The 20,566-nt window shown below is 36.5% G+C and overlaps 1 protein-coding gene across 7 annotated transcripts in view; it reads left to right on the forward strand.

Moving 5' to 3' along the window:
* Positions 1-20,566, forward strand: part of si:ch211-285f17.1 (sickle tail protein homolog) — a 154,194-nt gene that overhangs the window by 21,785 nt on the left and 111,843 nt on the right. The window contains exon 1 of one of the 7 annotated variants that reach the window (XM_051883032.1): positions 18,401-19,172. The exons of 1 other annotated variant lie outside the window; for it this stretch is intronic. In XM_051883032.1, the coding sequence (XP_051738992.1) occupies positions 18,869-19,172 (304 nt within the window). In that variant the 5' untranslated portion in view covers positions 18,401-18,868. Of the gene's footprint in view, positions 1-18,400; positions 19,173-20,566 lie in introns of those variants that run through there. 5 more of the 7 variants (XM_051883029.1, XM_051883031.1, XM_051883030.1 and 2 more) reach the window with 5 other exon arrangements.

Genomic DNA, 20,566 nt, shown 5'->3' on the forward strand with positions numbered 1-20,566 from the left:
ACAACAATAGCAGTAACAGTGAGTGAGTGATGTATGTAAACCCGGCCCTCGAAATCCAATCGCAATTGTTAAAGAGACACATGCATGTTACATTTTATAAGTATTAATGCTTAATATTTATCATGATTTAAAGGGGTAGTTCACCCTTATGTCATTCCAAACCTGTATGACTTTGTTTGATTTCATGAAAATAGCAGTGTCTTAAAGGGATAGTTCACCCAAAAATGAAAATGATCCCATGATTACTCACCTTCAAGCTATCCCAGGTGTATATGACAATCTTCTTTCAGATGAACACAATCGGAGATATACGCATACTGCACAAGTCGACTTGCGCCAAATGAGTAACCCACTGACACGATGTATGACGCAGGATGTAGGAGTATCGTAAGCTTAGACGCCTCTCGCAGTTCAAACAAATACGGCTAGACAACAAACTCAAGCTCCTTATATCGAAATCCTCCGACATTTCTCTTTAAAATTTCTCGTTTTAGACTTCTAATTCGTGACCAGTGTTTTGTTTTGCTCTCTGCACCTCTGTGTTTGTCATTGCGTCAAAGCGTCGGGTCAAAGGTTAATCGACTTGCACAGTATGCGGGCAGTCGTCCGCTGGAAGCTAGTTATTTGTATTCAAATAACTTTATAAATTCACTTCAAAAGGCCTTTATTAACCCTCTGGAGCCGTATGGATACTTTGATTATGGATGGATGTATTTTTTATTTTTTTTGGTTTTAAAACGTGGCCCCCCATTCACAACCATTATAAACCTTGGAGGACTAATTTTTAAATATGTCTCAGATTGTGTTAAGATAGTCATATACACCTAGGATGGCTTGAGGGTGAGTAAATCATGGGATATATTCATTTTTGGGTGAACTATCCCTTTAAGTTATTCATGAATGAATCATTCTTTTAAATCATATTTTCATATATTCAATCATATTTTCAATGATTCCTTTGATCCAATTCACAAAAGAAGTCTAAATATTTCTTTCACAAATCGTACTGACCTCGGTTCTCAATTTTGAATCACTGATTTGGTTGCAGGCGTTAACAGCTCACTGGAAAGGAAGATTATCAATAATTTTTAATCAATAGAACAATTAAATGGCTTAATTTCAATCTGTTCCTAATGCACACAAAGCTATAATTTGATCTCTGAAGACTTCCAGAGTCATATTGGCTACTTTTATGGTACGCTATTGGTGCTTTTGTGTCCTTTTGAAGCTCAGTTCTCATTTACTTTCAATATATTGAAAAGAGCACCAGAATATTCTTCAAAAATTCAAGTCATATGGGTTTGGAAAGATATGATAAGTAAATAATGACAGACTTTGATTTTTGGGGTGAACTATTCTTTTTAATGTGGAGCTACTCAGATAATAAGCCACATTTCAGCATGATGGCAGCACAGAAAGGTGAGCTGAACCTTGCATTAAGATATGCAAATCCTTGAGGTATAGAACCGTTATTTGTGTGTGTGTGTGTGTGTGTGTATTTGTGTGTGTGTGTGTGTGTGTGTGTGTGTGTGTGTGCGTGAATTCATATATGTTTGTGCCAGCATTGTCAGCTATTCTAATCCCATTTCGACCAGACATTAAATCACAGGGTGCCAGCATTGTAGATGAGGAAACACTAGACTGCATCTATAAGACATTAATGAGAGAATTGCTTTGATGCCTTTTTGCAACACAATCATGCACTCAAACAGACCAAAACAAATTCACCAAGTCAGTAAGGAGGTTTATTAAAACCATTTCTCAGAACCCTCAAAACTATTGGCACAGGGTTCAGTGTTCAGAGCTTCTTTTGGTTCATTTTGTCTGCAATTACATCCATGTGAATCTAAGGACAGTCGGCCCTGCAGGGTGTTTGGAGGGCGGAAGAGGGTGTCAGACCCAGTGATGTGAGAGTAAGACTGATTCCAGTGTGAACGCTCCATTACAAACCATGCAGTGCAGTTGTGTATCTGAAAATGCTGCTCTCTAATACAAACATATTCAACACTCAGACACACAATGACCTCTGACAAGGTGATATAGAGATGTAACTTAAATTACATGGAAATTTGTGTTACAGAAGTGATCTATGAAATCACAGTTTGTTCTTTCACACTAAATAATGTGTCAGAGATGTGGCCTGATTGTTACTGCATGTTTGGACCTGTTGCATGGTGATGCAATCTGAGTTCACATCCTGCTTTTGTCATTTCGCGATCTCTCTTTTAAATGAAAAAGAAAGTGTCTACTTTGACCTCTAGCACAATGCGTCTGATTCTCTACAGATTTCTAGATTCAAATAGATTCTGATTCACAAGCTCTCGATTCAGTTCTGATTTTGATTCTATTTGATTTGGTGAACTGTTGCCTCTTTATATATATATATATATATATATATATATATATATATACTACCAGTCAAAAGTTTGGAAACATTACTATTTTTAATGTTTTTGAACGAAGTCTCTTATGCTCATTAAGGCTGCATTTATTTCATAATAAATACAGAAAAAACAATAATATTGTGAAATATTATTACAATTTAAAATTATGTTTTTCTATTTTAATATACTTTAAAATATAATTTATTTCTGTGATGCAAAGCTGAATTGTCAGCATCATTACTCCAGTCTTCAGTGTCACATGATCCTTCAGAAATCATTGTAATATGCTGATTTATTATCAATGTTGGAAACAGTGCTGCATAATATTATTTTATAACCTGTGATACTTTTTCAGGATTCTTTGATGAAAAAAAGTTTAAAAATATCAGCATTTATTTAAAATAGAAATCTTTTGTAACAATATACACTACCGTTCAAAAGTTTGGGGTCAGTAATTTTTTTTCTTTCTTTTTTTTGAAATAAATTAATACTTTTATTCAGCACGGATGTGTTAAATTGATAAAAAGTGATAGTAAAGATTTATATTGTTAGAAAAGATTTATATTTTGAATAAATGCTGTTCTTTTTAACCTTTTATTCATCAATGAATCCTGAAAAAAGTATCACAGGTTCCAAAAAATATTAAGCAACACAACTGTTTTCAACATTGATAATAACTGAGTATCAAATCAGCATATCAGAATGATTTCTGAAGGATCATGTGACACTGAAGACTGGAGTAATGATGCTGAAAATTCAGCTTTGCATCACAGAAATAAATTATATTTTAAAGTATGTTAAAATAGAAAACCATAGTTTTAAATTGTAATAATATTTCACAATATTATTGTTTTTTTCTGTATTTATTATGAAATAAATGCAGCCTTAATGAGCATAAAAGACTTTGTTCAAAAACATTAAAAATAGTAATGTTTCCAAACTTTTGACTGGTAGTGTATATATATTTGTTTAAAGATCCAGCTGGTAAGAACAATTTGCTTGTGAATCAGACTGCGCTACTTGTAGGTTTTTGATTCTATCTATCTATCTATCTATCTATCTATCTATCTATCATCATCTATATCTATCTATCATCTACTTCCCTTGGTTTTACTATAATTACAGTGAATTTGATAAAGCTATATGGAATTATATTGACAAAAATATTCTCATTACTTATCCTTATTGCAGAAGAAAACAATTAACACACTTTCTAATAACATGATTGTGTATGCAGAAATTCCTGCCACAGTTTGGAATGCCGTATGCATTTAATCTTTTCTAGAGACATGAAGGAAAGCTAAGTAATTTTAAACAGTTGACAGAAAGCTGGGCTTAGGAGAAACAGATGGTGTTTAGTGTTGAGTTCTTCTGGGTCCTGTTATAGGGTCTCGTCCGAACAGGAAGGCATGGCCTCAATGTCCTCCATCCAGCTGTGAAGAAATTATACTGGTGTTACTCTTTCTCTCCGTCTCTTTTTAATTCATGGCTGCTATTCTTCTGTTGCTCTTTCCTCTGTGACTCTTACACTCAGCGTGTCTCTTGACCTTCTTTATAGATCAGCATTTATATGTTTATTCTTCGTCCATCACTCTTATTGACTGTCTCTTGCTGTACAGTATCTCTTTCTTCTGTTCTCTCTCTCTCTCTCTCTCACCTGAGAAGCCTCTTTTCATCTTCTCATTTTCTCTCTCTTTTATTCGGTATTCTCTCTCTTATTTATCCTCTCTCATTCTTATTCAGTTCTCTCTTATTCAATTGGATTTTTATTGACATGCTTATTTTACATATAATATTGCAAAAGCAATAAAAGAAAAAATATCAAAGTGCCAGCAATGATAATAAAAACAAGTCATATAAAATAAAATACGGTGAAGAGATACACCGATATTACAGATATGCATTCATTTTTGGGATGAAGGACATTCTTGTGGTTTGTCACCTATATAAGTCATGAGGAAGAAATGTAGCAGTTCATGCTAACCCATTGAAGATTTGTAAAAATGGTGACCACTTTAAATCAAATCTTCCCATTGACAGAAAGTTTCTCTCCAGAACTTCATAACTTTGAGAGACATTCTAATGCACTCCAAGACCCGCCATTGATTTTTATGACCATTTCTCTGGAAGTCGTTGCTCAGATTTAGGCAGTTCATTGTCCTGAGAATTGTAGATAGGATGTGGTGGAGAACACGGGAAGTCTTTGATGTCGAAATGAGGAATTTGATGAGGATCTAATGAAGTGATGGTTAATTCAATGCCTCATTTCAGGAAAGAGGCCAACAATGTCTTTCACCTGCTACCTCTTTTACTTTCTCTTTCTTTTCACCCTGTCCTCCATCTCTCCATCTTCTCTCTCTCTCTCTCTCTCTCTCTCTCTCTCTCTCTCTCTCTCTCTTTCTCTCTCTCTCTTTATTCCTCCTGTGAGATTTCAGCAGTTCATTTAGGCCCTCTCTAGTCAGATGTATAATCACTCTTACTGGCTTTCCATGGGTTTCACAAGGAACATTTTTGTGTGTGAATACGGCACAGGGAGATCTTTAGGAGGGTTTGGCTGACACACATGTGCCAAAGAGGTCAGACTGGGTGTGTTTATGTCAGAGCAAAGGCAGAAACACATGTGTACACACGTACATGACATGCCATTCAGTCAAGCAGGGAAAGAAGTGGGCCAAGCTTTGTGACCCTTTACCTCCAAGCTAAAGCAAAGGACCAATCAGAAACATGCATGAGCGTTTTTCTAATGACCAAAGAGCATCTAAGACTAGGGATGGGTCATGATGATCGACTAGTTATTGAGCAGTTAAATCCAAGGCATGATGGATGTTAAATACCAGGGGTTTTCAGGTTGGTTGTTTCCCTGTCCGTGGAAAATTTGATAAGAAAATGATTTTACAAAACATATTTTTAGGGCTGCCAAAGTTATTGTGTTACAGATATATTAAATATATATACTACAGCTACACGATTAATCGGAAAAAGATCGCGATCTCGATTCAAGCACCCACGCGATCCTACTTTATTAATGACAACGATTCTCCCGCGTCTATTAAACCTTTGACAAAATCATACCGGAACGTTCAAATCTGTGTTCATGCTGCCAGAGCCAGAGAGAGCCATTTTGAATCACACATTAGTTATTTCTGTGTTACAAATATTCACATTATCACAGAAGTACTGAGATATAAGTTTTAAGTTAGTATTTAAACACCGATGTCTACGATAGCGATCAAAATAGAGCAAACTATCTTTTGAAACGAACTTGGCACGTTAAACAAAGGTTGTATCAATTACATCTAATTCCACTAGGTGGCGACAACTGACTGTTAAAAATGTATTTGTCATTGAATCGTTCATTCAAAAGATTCGTTCAAAAACACTGCTTCATCCAGCAATGAAACAAGTATTTATTAATGAGTTATTGAATTCATTCAAAACCATTTTTTAAATAATTCATTCAAACATTTTCCAGCAATTAGAGTCAGCAATTTATATTTTGTCAGAACCTCTACTAAATTACATGTTATTCTGTTTGGATGTATTCAGAATCGTGGGAGAATCGTGATCTTTGTTTGTAACCAAAAAATCGTGATTCTCATTTTATCCAGAATCATGCAGCTCTAATATATACACACAGTGACGTTGTAATTGAAGTTCCCATAGTGTCAACGTCATGATGCAACATTAAGTTCCACTCGAAAGGGAATGTCTCAGGTTACGTATGTAACCCAGTTCCCTGAGAGGGGAACGAGGTGCAGCGTCTTGTTGCCAAGCCCTGACTACGACTGAATGTCTTCAGAAAATTGAATCTGTCGACAAGTGTTTTTGGCATCTATTTATGGACTTGGTTACGCACTACATTGCGTCATGACGTCCATATGTTCGGCCAATCAGATTGACATGTTTACGCACATGCTTCAGACACCGGCTCATGCAGAGGCGTTCCCATAGCGTCAACGCCATGCTGCGGCATCTCGTTCCCCTCTCAGCTAACCATGTTACATATGCAACCTGAGATGATTTTCATCTAATATTTATATTTTCTTTTATTTCAATTAATGAAAATGATTTTAAATAGTTTAATTTAATTTAATGCTAACAACACTGCATCATGCAGTATGTACATTTTTGCTGGCTGCAGTGTATGCACATAATTTACCAGGTTAAGCTGGTAGATGGGTCCAATTTCCTATTTCTTTATCTTTTATAATGTCTTCAGATTGACATATTTTTTTCTGTTTTAACAATGCACAACATTTGTAGCATCTGATTGGCATTTTTCTGTTCACTTCACTGATGACAGTAACTAGAATAATTATATCTGCCTGTCTGTCTCTTCACCTGTCTTTGGTTCAGTCTGTCTCCTGTTCCTTCTACTCCGTTATCACAAATCCCTTATATGGACATTTGCATACTCATGCATATTCAGGCTCTGGCCTAGCAGATTGGACAGAGGCTCATCACTACTGCCTGACTGGTCGTTATATAATGAGGATATAGCTGCTTCATCCCTTCTGTATTATAACACAGCGAGACATTCAATATGCTCGCCTAATTACCAGTGACTAATGAAGCTATTTTAAGAGTCGAGCTGACTGAGAATAAGGCGGTGAATGCTCTAGCGATCATTAATTAATTTGGTATTCCATTAGCACCACTATGTGAAACGACACCCCTTCCTGTTTTTCAGTGTGAAAATGCTAAATCAGAGGATCATGGGAATGTCATTTTATGCTATTTTAGTTTTGTTTTGTGTCAGGTTTTGCTCTAACAGTCCACAGCTGCTGAACTATAAAATGTGTTAATTCTCTGGAAACTGCAAATTCAGTTTCACTTGAATTTATCCCAATGAGTATAGATGAAATAACTGTGATGATCTAGATCTACTTACATTTGCTAAGTGAGAGTATGGTGTGAATGTTGATTTTGCTCTGTCAGCTGAAGTATAGGCGTCATCAGTGTACCTGTCTGTACGCGCCATGGCCTCAGGATGTTTTTTGTCCTTCCTGTTAGTAATGTAGCAAGAGACACAAATCACATACTCTCTTGACTTTGTACTTACTTTGAGAAAGCTAAAAAAGTATGTTCTATATTGTATGAATGTGTATGAATGTACATTCACCATGTTGTCATTATCATGTGACCTACCAGTGTCAATTGTGCCGCTTCACTGTCTTTCACAAATCCTCTCCCATGGCCTCATGGGATAGTAAAGTGTCAATTGTATGCACACTTTAGAATCTCGCTGGAAGAAGTAGGTCATCTGGGTACTTTTTGCCTACTCTTTTTGGGTACTGTGAATTCGGACATTCTTCTTTTGTCACATACTGTTTTTTGTATAATATATAGTACAGAAGTATGTGATTTTGGATGCAGCCATAGTCTTGAGAGTGAGTGCGTCTCCACATGCATGTGTCTGTGCAGACAAGCAAGTGTGCAGGACAAATGACAAAAAATTGCATTGTTGTAAATAGTTTTCTTGCAAAAAAATATTTTATATGGTACTTTGTGTCCTTAGTCATATTGAACTTGGTGTCAGTAGACCTTTATTCGGTGCCAAAATTATATCAAATTCTCAGTTTTCAAAATGAGACAGGGTCTCCTAATCCACATTCTGCACACATTTGGTTCAAAATTAGCTTTATGCAACCTTAACTTCCATTAGTGTTAGCAGCATAGGTTCTAAGACCAGGCTCAATTTAGCAGTATCAGAGACCGCATGCTCACTCAACTTATCCCCTGAAAACACACAATTCCATTCATTTTATTAACAGCCAGCAAATGGGAGGAAAGAGAGTAAAAAGCGATGACTCTGTCTACCCCCTTCCCCTTGTTTGACTCCAGCCACACTGTTTTGGTGTTCATGCTGGTGGTTATGTTAGTCACCCTCAGACTGAGCACTGACTCTGGCTTTTATAGCTGCTCTCACACTCACTGCAGTGACCTTTTAAAATCCATTCTGATGGTTTGGACGGTGGAATAATTACATATTAACATAACCCAGCTGCATGCTGAAAGGGCCAAGAAAAATAGCCTATGCTCCTTCAGGGGATAGAGAAAGTGAGAAAAACAAAGAAACTGAAAGGATGAACCTGAACTAACAAGTGTAGAGTAGAACTAACAACAGAGGTGTTCAGGTGAGTTTCCAGTCTCAGGTGGCGCAGCTGTAGGCCATTCAGGGACCATTTGATTGATATAACTGACAAAAAATGGCTGGAGCTTTCTCAAAATGGCAAGATGCAATCTGGCTGACTTTGCAACCATCTTTTAGGATTCCTATTCATCTCAATGGCAGTTGCTTGGCAGGCTTATGACTATATGATTAGAAATGTATATTTTTTTTGAGCCATCCATCCATCCGTCCATCCATCCTAATGGTGGAGGAACATATATATATATATATAATGTATACATGTCAGATGGTTTGTAACCGTTTAAATGGGCAGGTCTTGGCCAGAACGACAGTCACCTCAAAACGCTACAGCCCACTGAACCGCTGAATACACATTTCAGCTATTGCAAGTACAGCATTTGCTCCTTAAACGACATTTCTGTAAAGATTCTCCATGTCTCTCCTTTAGAAAGCAGCGTAATTAGTCTTACACAAGAGTGCTTGATTTCATGCTCAAAAATCACATTCACCATTTTAAATGAATGCGCTTCTATTGAAGGCTCTAACATACAACTTAATCTCCTATCCTTTTTCTCGATGGTGCATGAAATACCAATTGCATGATGTTTAAAGGTGCAATATGTAAGAATTTTGCAGTAAAATATCCAAAAACCACTAGGCCAGTGTTATATATTTTGTTCACTTGAGTACTTACAATATCCCAAATGTTTCCAACTATTTGTAAATCTTGAGAAAATTGTAATTTTAACCAAGACTCCGGGATGTGTGAGGAGTTGCCTGTCAATTGCGTCATACCCGCGTTATCCTCGGTTTCCGGTTTAATTTTGTAGAAACCATGGAAACACCAAAGACGCTTTAATATATTACGTTTTAATAGACAATGGAACAACTGTTTGATATATTTATAGAAAGAAAACTAATTATTGTTATAAAAGCTCAACACATTTAGTCTTACTGTTTTAATCAAATTGTCTTGATTTTTTGCGAGTACCATGCTTTATACCATGCCTCAGAGAAAAGTAGCTAACATAGCATAATCAGATGCAGCTTTATTTTGAGTAACAGTAATACAGCATTTTTTTCATCATACAATACGTTTTAAAATTAATTCCATCCCATTTATCAACACAAGCCATCCAGCATTTAATATGATATTCTAAAATCGATCTAACTTACTGCAGTGTGTAACAGTGTCTCACAACATCCGCCGAGCGAACGCACAGAGTAACGTTATAACATCATTTTCAACACACTCAAATGTGTCTAATATGCTAAACAGAGCTGTGTTACCTCATACTCATGACCGGAAAAGCGGAAGCAGCGCCGGCGACTGCGGCATAATGAAAGTTCCGCTGCTCGCGGCGTGTTGCGCAATCGCTCCAGCGGCCTCGTTCCGCTCCCACAACACTCGGTCCTGCTCTGCTTCATACTACAGTAACGTTAATAATCACATCCATGAACATGATTTCTGTCCGAGTCCTATCCCGATTATTTTCCACCGGCTGTGAGGTGAAGACCACATGTCCCAAGATTCTGCGCTCAAACTTGGCATCATCAAGCTACGCCTTTGTTTTGAATAGGCCTCTAGCGACCTCTAGCGGACAGAACATTTTACATATTGCACCTTTAATGTACATAAGGTACAAATTCTTCTCACTAACAAATAAATGTGTCTAAGCGAATGTAGTATTAGTTTCAAAAGCACTGATTGTTATTTGAATATAAAAGTGTCTCAGTTCATTTAAACTGAGATTTTTCTTCCATCTGGAATAGTTCTTTTGGTTTGTTTGGCAGCTCTGTAACAGTTCTGTGCTCATCTCTCAGACCTGTATTAGCCTGGCACAGAGTGCTGAGCTAAAATCAATAAGCCCATAAGGCTGCTGTCACTGTCTCTTATTTACATCCTCTTCAAGAGTTCCTCCACCATTACTCCTCTAGCTTTGTTAACTTATGGTGCATTGGTCTTAATAAAGCTAGGTTAAGAAATGACAAAAAAGTTTATTGGAGAACAGAGATAATAGGCACCATTTGTAATTGTAATTCTCCCAGCAGTATTAAAAAATACAATCAATGAATGTGGACTATTCAGTGTAATCACCAAAGATAGATAATGCACTTTTGCTCAGTGGAGTGTGTTGACTCTCTGGCTTGCAAAATGTCAAGACTGCCAAATATTCATTTTATTTGTTGTTGTGACAGCGGGGGAGGTCTTTCACCTACACCTGTAGAAAGAAATACTCATTGATAATTGAAAGAGAGTTCTAAACACCCAAAAATGACACAGATTGAGGCCAGAGCAAGCATTCATTAGTTTCTATTCACTACAGTGTATCAGATGAAGATGGAGTTTAATGGTCAGGCCACATGGGGGCCCCAGAGACGCAGAGGTCAGGAATCTCAGCAAATCATTTTACTTGTCAAACACTGTCACAATCTTTTATCTTTAAAGTATTTTAATTGTAACTTTTTCAAATTATTTAATTTTATTATTTAATTTAATTTAATTTATTTATTTTATTTTATTTGCTCCTGCTGCAATACCATTTTGCAATGTCCTTTGAAAGTTTGATACTGCTTTAATTACGTTTATATCATTTTATTATAAAATTTTCCATTCTTCCATCAATCCACTGAATAAGATTTTGTAAGATAAGACATTTTTGTCAGATTTAGAGCACAAAAGGTTGACAGTATTTCCAACTATTTTATGACATGTCTATTACATTTTTATTACATGTCTACAATTACATGTCTGTGTCATTTTATTACAGTTTCAGTCTGTTCATTTGTGTATTTGTCCATCCATCTAGTACTGAATAAATTAAGTCTTTTTGCAGCAGCTTGAGATATTTTTATGATCTGTCTTGATTGCTCAGGTTTGGAGGAAAGTGATTATGGCTGTTTTAGCTATGGAGTTGACTATTTTCAACCTTGAATTTTTTGACTTCTGGGCATTTTTAAGTTAATTATTCCCTTTCCTAGTATCTGGAATTTCAGTCCCTGTATATGCTTGTAATGATGTGACGTGCGATCTCCGGCTCATTACTGAGGAATGCAGTATAATTGTTTGTCTGCTGGTTAAGCTCTCTATGAGGCATTTTTAAAAGAGTCGTTTTTACTTACTTCAGGTGAGCTTGTCTCTTGTTGCAAAAACCTGAGCTGGCATTAATAAAAGAGCTGTGAATCAGGAATAGTCATTATAGGCGTCTGGAGAAAGAGCAATGCACTGTAGTATGTGTCTCTGTGGAGGTGAGGCAATGAGTTGAGGAGGTGTGAATTGTAAAAGGGTTAAATGGTCACAAGTTGTAAATGATAATGTAAGCAAATGTAAGTTGACTGAAATCACTTTTGCTAAATAGCAAAACAACAATAGTAGTACTGTGTAAACTACACTCTAATAAATGCTGGGCTAAAAACAATCCAAGTTGGGTTGAAAATGGACAAACCCAGTGATTGGGTTGTTTTAACCCAGCAGCTGGGTTAAATATTTGCCCAGTGTGCTGGCCAGTTTTATTTAACTCAACTATTGTTAAAAATTACTGTATGGCTGGCTTAAAATTAAGGTTGGAAATTAGAAATCAGACACACATATTAATATAGACAACAATAATAATCAAAAGGTGAACATTTATTAATAAGCAATTTAATAAATGTTTATTGTTTAATTATTATTCATTAAACTTATTAATAAATGTTCTTTTATTAAACACATTAATAAATGTTAATTTCCAGCATATTTTGGGTTGATTTTAAGCAAGCAATACAGTAATTTTTAAACAATAGTTAAGTTAAATAAAACTACCCAGCAGATTGGGCAAACATTTAACCCAACCGCTGGGTTTAAACAACCCAATCGCTGGGTTTGTCCATTTTCAACGCACCTTGGGTTGTTTTTAACCCAGCATTTTTTAGAGTGTTTTGAGTGGTTGCTAGGGCATTGCTAATATGCTCTAAGTGGTTTCTACACTGTAATTAAAAAAAAATTAAAAAAAATTTAATTAAAATTTTAAGTACAATCATCTTGGCTGTATAAGTAATTTCAACTTTCAGCTTGGCTGTATAAGTAATTTCAACTTAAATTATGTTAAAGGTGCAATATGTAAGATTTTTGCAGTAAAATATCCAAAAACCACTAGGCCAGTGCTATATATTTTGTTCACTTGAGTACTTACAATATTCCAAATGTTTTCAACTATTTGTAAATCGTGAGAAAATTGCAATTTTAACCAATGCTTCACGACGTGTGAGGAGTCGCCTGTCAATTGGGTCATACCCGCGTTATCCTCGGTTTCTGGTTTTATTTTGTAGAAACCATGGAAACACCAAAGACGCTTTAATATATTACACATTTTAATAGACAATGGAACAACTGTTTTGATATATTTATAGACAGAAAACTAATTGTTGTCATATAGCTCAACATGTTTTCTTGATTTTTTGCGAGTACCATGCTTTACCATGCCTCAGAGAAAAACACTGTTTTGTCAAGTAGCTAACATAGCATAATCAGATGCAGCTTTATTTTTAGTAACAGTAATACAGAATTTTCTCCATCAAACAATACGTTTTAAAATGAATTGCATGCCATTTATCAACACAAGCCACCCAGCATATATTAATATGATATTCTAAAATCGATCTAGCTTACTGCAGTGTGCAACAGTGTCTCACAGCAGCCACAGAGCGAACGCACAGAGTAACGTTATAACATCATTTTCAACACTATCTAATATGATAAACAGAGCTGCGTTACCTCATACTCAGGACCGGAAAAGCGGAAGCGGCGCCGGCGACTGCGGCATAATAAACGTTCCGCTGCTCGTGAGGCGTGTGTTGCGCAATCGCTCCAGCGGCCTCGTTCAGCTCCAACAACACTCGGTCCTGCTCTGCTTCGTGCTACAATAACGTTAATAATCGCAACCATGAACATGATTTCTTCCCGAGTCCTATCCCTATTCTTTTGCACCGTCCGTTGAGGTGAAGACCACATGTCCCAAGATTCTGCGCTCAAACTTGGCGTCATCAAGCTATGCCTTTGTTTTGAATAGGCCTCTAGCGACCTCTAGCGGACAGAAATCCTACATACTGCACCTTTAAACTGACTTAAAATTAGTTGAATCTTGTATAACTTATAAGAAATGTTGAAAATTGCTTAACATATTTTGATGAGTTAAAGTAATGTAAAAACACAACTTATTTTTTACAGTGTAGGACATTCTGGGCAGTTGCTAGGTGGTTGCTTAGTTGCATCCCATATTTTCTGGTATTCTGGACTCTGGAAATGGCTGGGAAATTTTTCATTGTAAGTTGAAGCATTTTTTGCTGTTTTATGGTCCACAGGGTGAAAAGCGTAAGTCTCTCCTCAGCTATCACTTTTCGACCCATTTTGCCTCTCCTCAACAAACTGCATGATTTGAGGTATCATTCAAACAAGAAGAGTTGTGCAACTTATAACACACAGATGAGCAATAGTAATAGTGATGCTTGCCTTAGTGAACAACACCAGTAATTATATATAAATATCCATAAAATTGTGTAAGTAAAATTATTTTTGCTGCATTAATATCCACTATTGACCCAGGGGTCCTTTTAAAGACACAGTGAGACTTATAGTAGTTTGTGTGATTACATCATCAGGGATAACAGGAAACACTTGAGCAGCTGTATGCGTCTTCTGGAGAAATCAGTTCTGGCTCATGAAAATCTGACTGTGTTTGAAGAAACTGACCCCTGGGGGCATGAAAACACACACACACACCCTTTTCATGTCGCGACAGTAATGATTCACTCTGCTGATAGTCAGGTATGAGACACTCAGGATATATAATGATGTATCTGTTTGCTTCTGGGAAACTTTTAAGATGTTTTACCTGATACACACTCTTTGTTTGTTCTGGATTATTTAGTAACTAAAGACACGAGGGTTGAAAATGTCAGGTGGGGGTCCTTAGACTTACTCAGATCCACCTACCAAAACTACCTAATTGTATGCAAAACATGGAACAATGTAAGTACAGATGAATTTAATTAACAATTTACACAAAATTCATTTTTTGTGTTTTTCATGAATAAGACTCCTTATTAAGAACTTATTAGCAGAAACAATGTATATGATTTTGGTATAAAGTCCCTGGGTAAAATGAATGGAAAATGGTTTAAAATCTCATAGGTCATATATTATTTAGAGGGTTAAATATAGCTTACACTGAGCTATAGCAGTGAATGGAGTCCATAGGGTGGAGCCATGAGGCAGCCAAATATATAGTGTATTATTAGAGGGCTTTTAATTTACCCCATAACACACATAAATACATATGCACGCTCACTGACTGAGGCACACACGTGCATATTACATGCAAACCACACATGTATGCGCACACAGAAGCCAATACACAACATCTGTGTTATACAGGTTTGAAAGTTTGAAAATGGGCCCATCTGTTTTGTATATAGCATGGTCAAAGGTCATTAGGTTTTAGTAGGGAAGAAATGTAGGTCAAAAGTCAGCCATAGTACCCTGGTTCAGTTTTTCTCTGCATGGATATGCATATGCATACTAATTTGCAAAGAACGTCCATTTTGGTGATCCGTTAACAAAAAAGTTACATATATCTGTTTGTCTCTTCTTAAATAGGTCACTTCTCACTCCACCAATACACCCGCCACACAGATATGTTCCAATATGATCACTTCCCCATGTTAAAATGATTGATGTATGGTTTGTCCAGATGGCCGAATGGTTTGAAGCCATGTCAGCGGGGGTTTAATCCAGTGATGAAATGTTGTACATTTAAATCTCTTGTCTAGATGTGTATGCATTTTACCCATAGCTTTTTTATGGATTGTGTGGCAGCCAAATCTGCTCCACTGGGACTTTTCCCCCCCGAAACTCCCTATGAAATCCAAAGGTAAATATCCTGCTGCTGGATGGTTTGATCCGGGCTTTTCTGTGAAATGGAATCACAGGGCGGCGATCTGGTGCAGCTGCGAGAGGTTCAGGCTTTTGGGTTAGTAGGTTATCTGTTCAAAACCTTTATCCAATAACCTTTTTGACCCATAAAATATATTGTGTTTTTACTAGTAAATTGTTACATTTATTGTTTATGATAAACTGAGATTAATATGTACTCTGAGCACCCTGGATAAAAACTACACTGAAAGTTTTTCTGTGAGACAGTGTAGAGCAAATCTGGGCGATGAAGAGAGAGTTTTGACAAGCTCAGCATATGCCTTGAGATTTGATTAGATGTGAGTGAATTCTGACAGCAAAAACAGGACTGAGATGTTAAATACGTACGATTTGGTCGTGAGATAGCGTTGGAATTGCGAGATATAAACTCACAATTGTGGGGGAAACAAAGTCAGAATTGCGAGGAAAAAAGTCAGAATTGCGAGTCTATATCGCAATTGGTTGTTATAACTCGCAAGTTTATATCTCACAATTGTGAGAAAAAAGTCAGAATTGCGAGATATAAACTCGCAATTGTGGGAAAAAAGTCAGAATTGCGAGAAAAAAGTCAGAATTGCGAGATATAAACTCGCAATTGTGGGAAAAAAGTCAGAATTGCGAGGAAAAAAGTCAGAATTGCAAGATATAAACTCGCAATTGTGGGAAAAAAGTCAGAATTTAGAGAAAAAAGTCAGAATTGCGAGTTTATTTCTCACAAATGGTTATAACTCGCAATTGTGACATTATAACTCGCAATTGCAAGTTTATATCTCACTATTGCAAGGAAAAAAGTCAGAATTGTGAGTCGCAATTAGAGATTGACCGATATATCGATTTACCGATATTTTCCCAAAATATTTAAGCATTTTACCATAATCGGATATCAGTTTGGTAATATCGGATTTACTGATAAACGCCGCCATCTTGTGGGTGTTTTGAGAATTGCGCACAGGATCACCATTACAATGCATCTGAGGGGAGACACGACAACGGCGTGCACAGGTAAAGTATTCTTACCTGCTTTGCTGTAATTAGTTATTTAACATAACAGCTATTAATGCACAAATTAGATGTGTTACATAAATGCCTGAAATGTAGCTAGTTTATGCAGCTTGTCTCTAAGAAATGGAGACAAGCTCACGGAGCCACGTAAGATAATCCGTCATGTCCTGTCCCAATAAAGATGTAACTTTGCATGAATTAAATAATACAGCCATGAATTTAATTCTCTCTCTGTTGTCTCTGTTGTCTATGCTCATCATTAGTCTCGTGAAGTCATCTGCATTTTGCTGTTCACTCAGCGGGTTGATGCTTAGGAAATGTTCCTCCAGCACGGCCACCACATGTAACTTTTAATAAGATTCATTTGTTTGAAACACTGTAATTATATAAACATTTACTATATAACCATTAATTCGCTAATAAACATCCAAGTAAACACAACTCTACGGAAATTAATTATTTATTATCTCCACGAGTGATCGCAGTTTGAGTATAGTTCTGTGTAAATGCATAGATAAACAGTGCTTTGTCAGCGGATATTTCATAATCTAGAATGACAAAAACATTATTAATAATTCTGACATAACATACCAGTTGAGAAATGCAATAAAATACGATGTTTTGTTTGTTATATTCCAGTTTTCCAGAGAATATTATTCAGTTATTTAACATTATCCAGTGAATTATTCTTCACTCTTTAGCCTATTAAACAGCTTATAAATCTATTAAAACTTTAGTTTAAAATGAAGTATTACATTTCTTCAAATTTGATATGACTCCTGTCTTTAATTTATTTTCTCCATTTGAAAAAATTAGACATTGTACATTTATTTTGCTTATTGTTAACATTAGTGTTGCTGCTGATGCTTTTTATAAATACAGTTATTTTTGTAATATGAAGATTAAAATTAACATGAAAGACTACTAATTTTCAACAAAAACAGTTTAGTAACAATGCACTTTTTTATTTTTTGCACTTTCAGACCCCTCTATTTATTGGTGTATAAATAAGATTTGTTTTGTTTCTATGCAAGGAGGGAGTGATTGTTATAAATAAAATGGTTTGTTCAGTTCAGTGGTGTTGTAATCGTGTCAAAAACAGAAGTATAACAGTAAATAAATATCGGTTCTGCATATCGGTTATCGGGCACATAAACACACAAATTATCGGTATCAGTTCTAAAAAATCAATATCGGTCAATCACTAGTCGCAATTATCTCTTACAATTTTTTTTTATTCCGTGGCAGAAACGAGCTTCCATGCTATTTGCTACTGATATTTTGTTGTAGCAGCAAAATAAATAAGTGTTTTAATGACAGTTGCTTCTAAGAACTTGTAATAGTGCTGAAAGGGCAAAAAAACTAAATAAAACTCCTTAAATATTTCACTGGCATAATGAAATGAAAGTTAATCTGTCACTCACTCTCTCTCTCTTTTTTGCTATTTAGTTGTGCAAACTTTCTTCAAGTGTGTTTGTGCTTGTTTTGACAACAGCAAACAGGATTTTTCCTCCATTTCCAACTCTTTTCAGTACAAAGTAAAGCTTCCAGCATGCCTTGCTTTGATACACACATACAGACTGCAGAGCTCAAGTAGCTATGTTAGTGTAATCCCGCTTTCCTTTTTGCCGCTTTGTAATTCTCCAGAAATACCCGGGCACGTGTGTATGTGTGTAATTTTCTACAGCACACACCACAGCAATGGTCTTCTAGCCTGTTAAATTGGAGACAGAAAGAGCACCAGAGAGAGAGACTCACATGAGGATCAGTATACACAGCTGTGACAGCAACAGAAGACCTTTTCTCCTCCCTTTTCATTCTTTTCTTTTTTATTCCCAAGCATTGAGACTTTTTCTGCTGAGAGCATCTAGACAAGAGGGGGAAAAAAGGTGGAGAGAGCGAGAGAAAGAGAGTTCGAGTTTAGGAGGGCAGAATGAGAGAGAGATTGTGACTGTGTGTTGGAATGCGCTGATACATGGGAACAGGCTGCTTATCTCCGTTTGTCCCCTTGTCAGTCATCCTGAGATGCACACGCATACACTTCGGAACGCTGGAGGCTCCGGTTGGAAAGGTGGTGATTAACCCCTTCCCCCTAGTTCCTCCTCCTCCTCCGTCTCTCCCGCCGTCTGGTTCTTTTACCTGCACTCGTCTGGACTCGTTCAGTGAGTAAAGACACAGAAGGACAGGAAGGAAGAGAGATGAGAGAGTAATACCAAGACGGTGCAGTTCATTCCTTGTGGAATACGGAGAAAATCCAGGGAGGATTTGGACACCTGTAGAACACAATTCTGGATATTCTACTAGTGCAGTTTGATTGGATGACTGAAATGGAATACAAAGTGAGTGATTGATGAACTGACTTGATTGAATTCACTCGAGTTAAACCAGCATTTCTACACTATGTCTAAACCTTCACGACTTGCTCGCCCATCCTCGGCGGGTCCCGGCTCCAAACTACCCTCGCCCCGTCGGGATACACCTGCTGGCAGACCCAGAATGCTCGGCATGGGGGAGAAGGTAATGCGGACAGGAAGTGAGGGCAGTATAGCCGGCCAGAGGCCTCCCGTCAATGGGACAACACATTTGCATATCCCTCAAAACACTAATATAAAGGAAGAGGACGAGGTGACCCAACCAAGGAGCAGAATCAGTCCACCTAAAGCGTCCACGGCAAGCGTAACCCAGCAACAAGTCACACAGCCCAGTAAGTATAAGATAATCAAAGGGGGTACCCACATAGTACATTTACATTTTACAAGCGACTTACAAAAGAGGAATAAAAGTTCATCAAGACCCAGCAATATACGTAATATACAATGCCAGATTTGCAAAGTGTACGACTAGATTACAATGTGCTGCTGTTCTCATATTTGACCTCTGCTGTTTGGACTCTTTGGTCACTGTTGATCACCGATCTCATGTTTTCATTATTTTAATGAATCTATTCCCATTTATTGTGCAGATTTTTTTTTCTTGGCTCAGGGGTCTTTAAAAAGTTAACTTTGCTGCAGATATTTCTCCAAAAATTCCTGAGAATTGGAAATAGAACCAATTGTTGACATAAAGTAAGACCAAAAATCTTGATCTTTTAATTTAATGGCAAATGTCTAATAAAATATCATGCTTTTGATTGCAGACTTTGGTATCTTGGTAAATTTGAGCACAGTTTAAGACATTGTTGAGATCTCTGAAACTCAAAAGGAGACAACTGTGAGATTTGCTAGTATCTTTTTCACAGAAGACAAACCAGAACCACAAGACTTGAGCCAAAATCTCCATTTGCTCCTCTTGTAATCTCATTGCTGGAGAAAAACATGAGATAGTAAGAAAAATGTTTCATTCCTAAATGTAATTTTTCTTTCCTAAGATTTTAGACTGTCCAGATATGTGAAATGTTATATAATTTGTCTTATTTGTGATATTAGTTGTAGGTTGAATAGTCTTAATAGTGTGATATATTTCCGCCACTGAATAAAAAATGAAAAAGGTAATTGACTGACTTAAAGTAATAGATATAAACTCACAATTGTGAAAAAAGTCAGAATTGTGAGTTTATATCACAATTGGTTGTTCTGACATTGTAACTCGCATTTGCAAGTTTATATCTCAAAATTGTGCGAAAAAAGTCAGAATTGTGAGATATAAACTCGCAATTGTGGGAAAAAAGTCCGAATTGTGAGAAAAAAAGTCAGAATTGCTAGATATAAACTCGCAATTGTGAAAAAAAGTCAGAATTGCGAGTTATAACAACCAATTGCGATATAAACTCGCAATTCTGACATAACTCGCAATTGCAAGTTTATATCTCACAATTGTGAAAAAAAAAGTCAGAATTGCGAGATATAAACTTGCAATTGCGGGAAAAAAGTCAGAATTGCGAGAAAAAGTAATGATTGCGAGATATAAACTCGCAATTGTGAAAAAGTCAGAATTGCGAGAAAAAAGTCAGAATTGCGAGTTTATATCACAATTGGTTGTTATAACTTTCAATTCTGACATTATAACTCGCATTTGCAAGTTTATATCTCACAATTGCGTTAAAAAAAAAGTCAGAATTGTAAGATATAAACTCACAATTGTGGGAAAAAAGTCAGAATT

The sequence above is a fragment of the Ctenopharyngodon idella genome, chromosome 23, assembly GCF_019924925.1.
Source record: "Ctenopharyngodon idella isolate HZGC_01 chromosome 23, HZGC01, whole genome shotgun sequence".
Taxonomy (NCBI): Eukaryota; Metazoa; Chordata; class Actinopteri; order Cypriniformes; family Xenocyprididae; genus Ctenopharyngodon; species Ctenopharyngodon idella.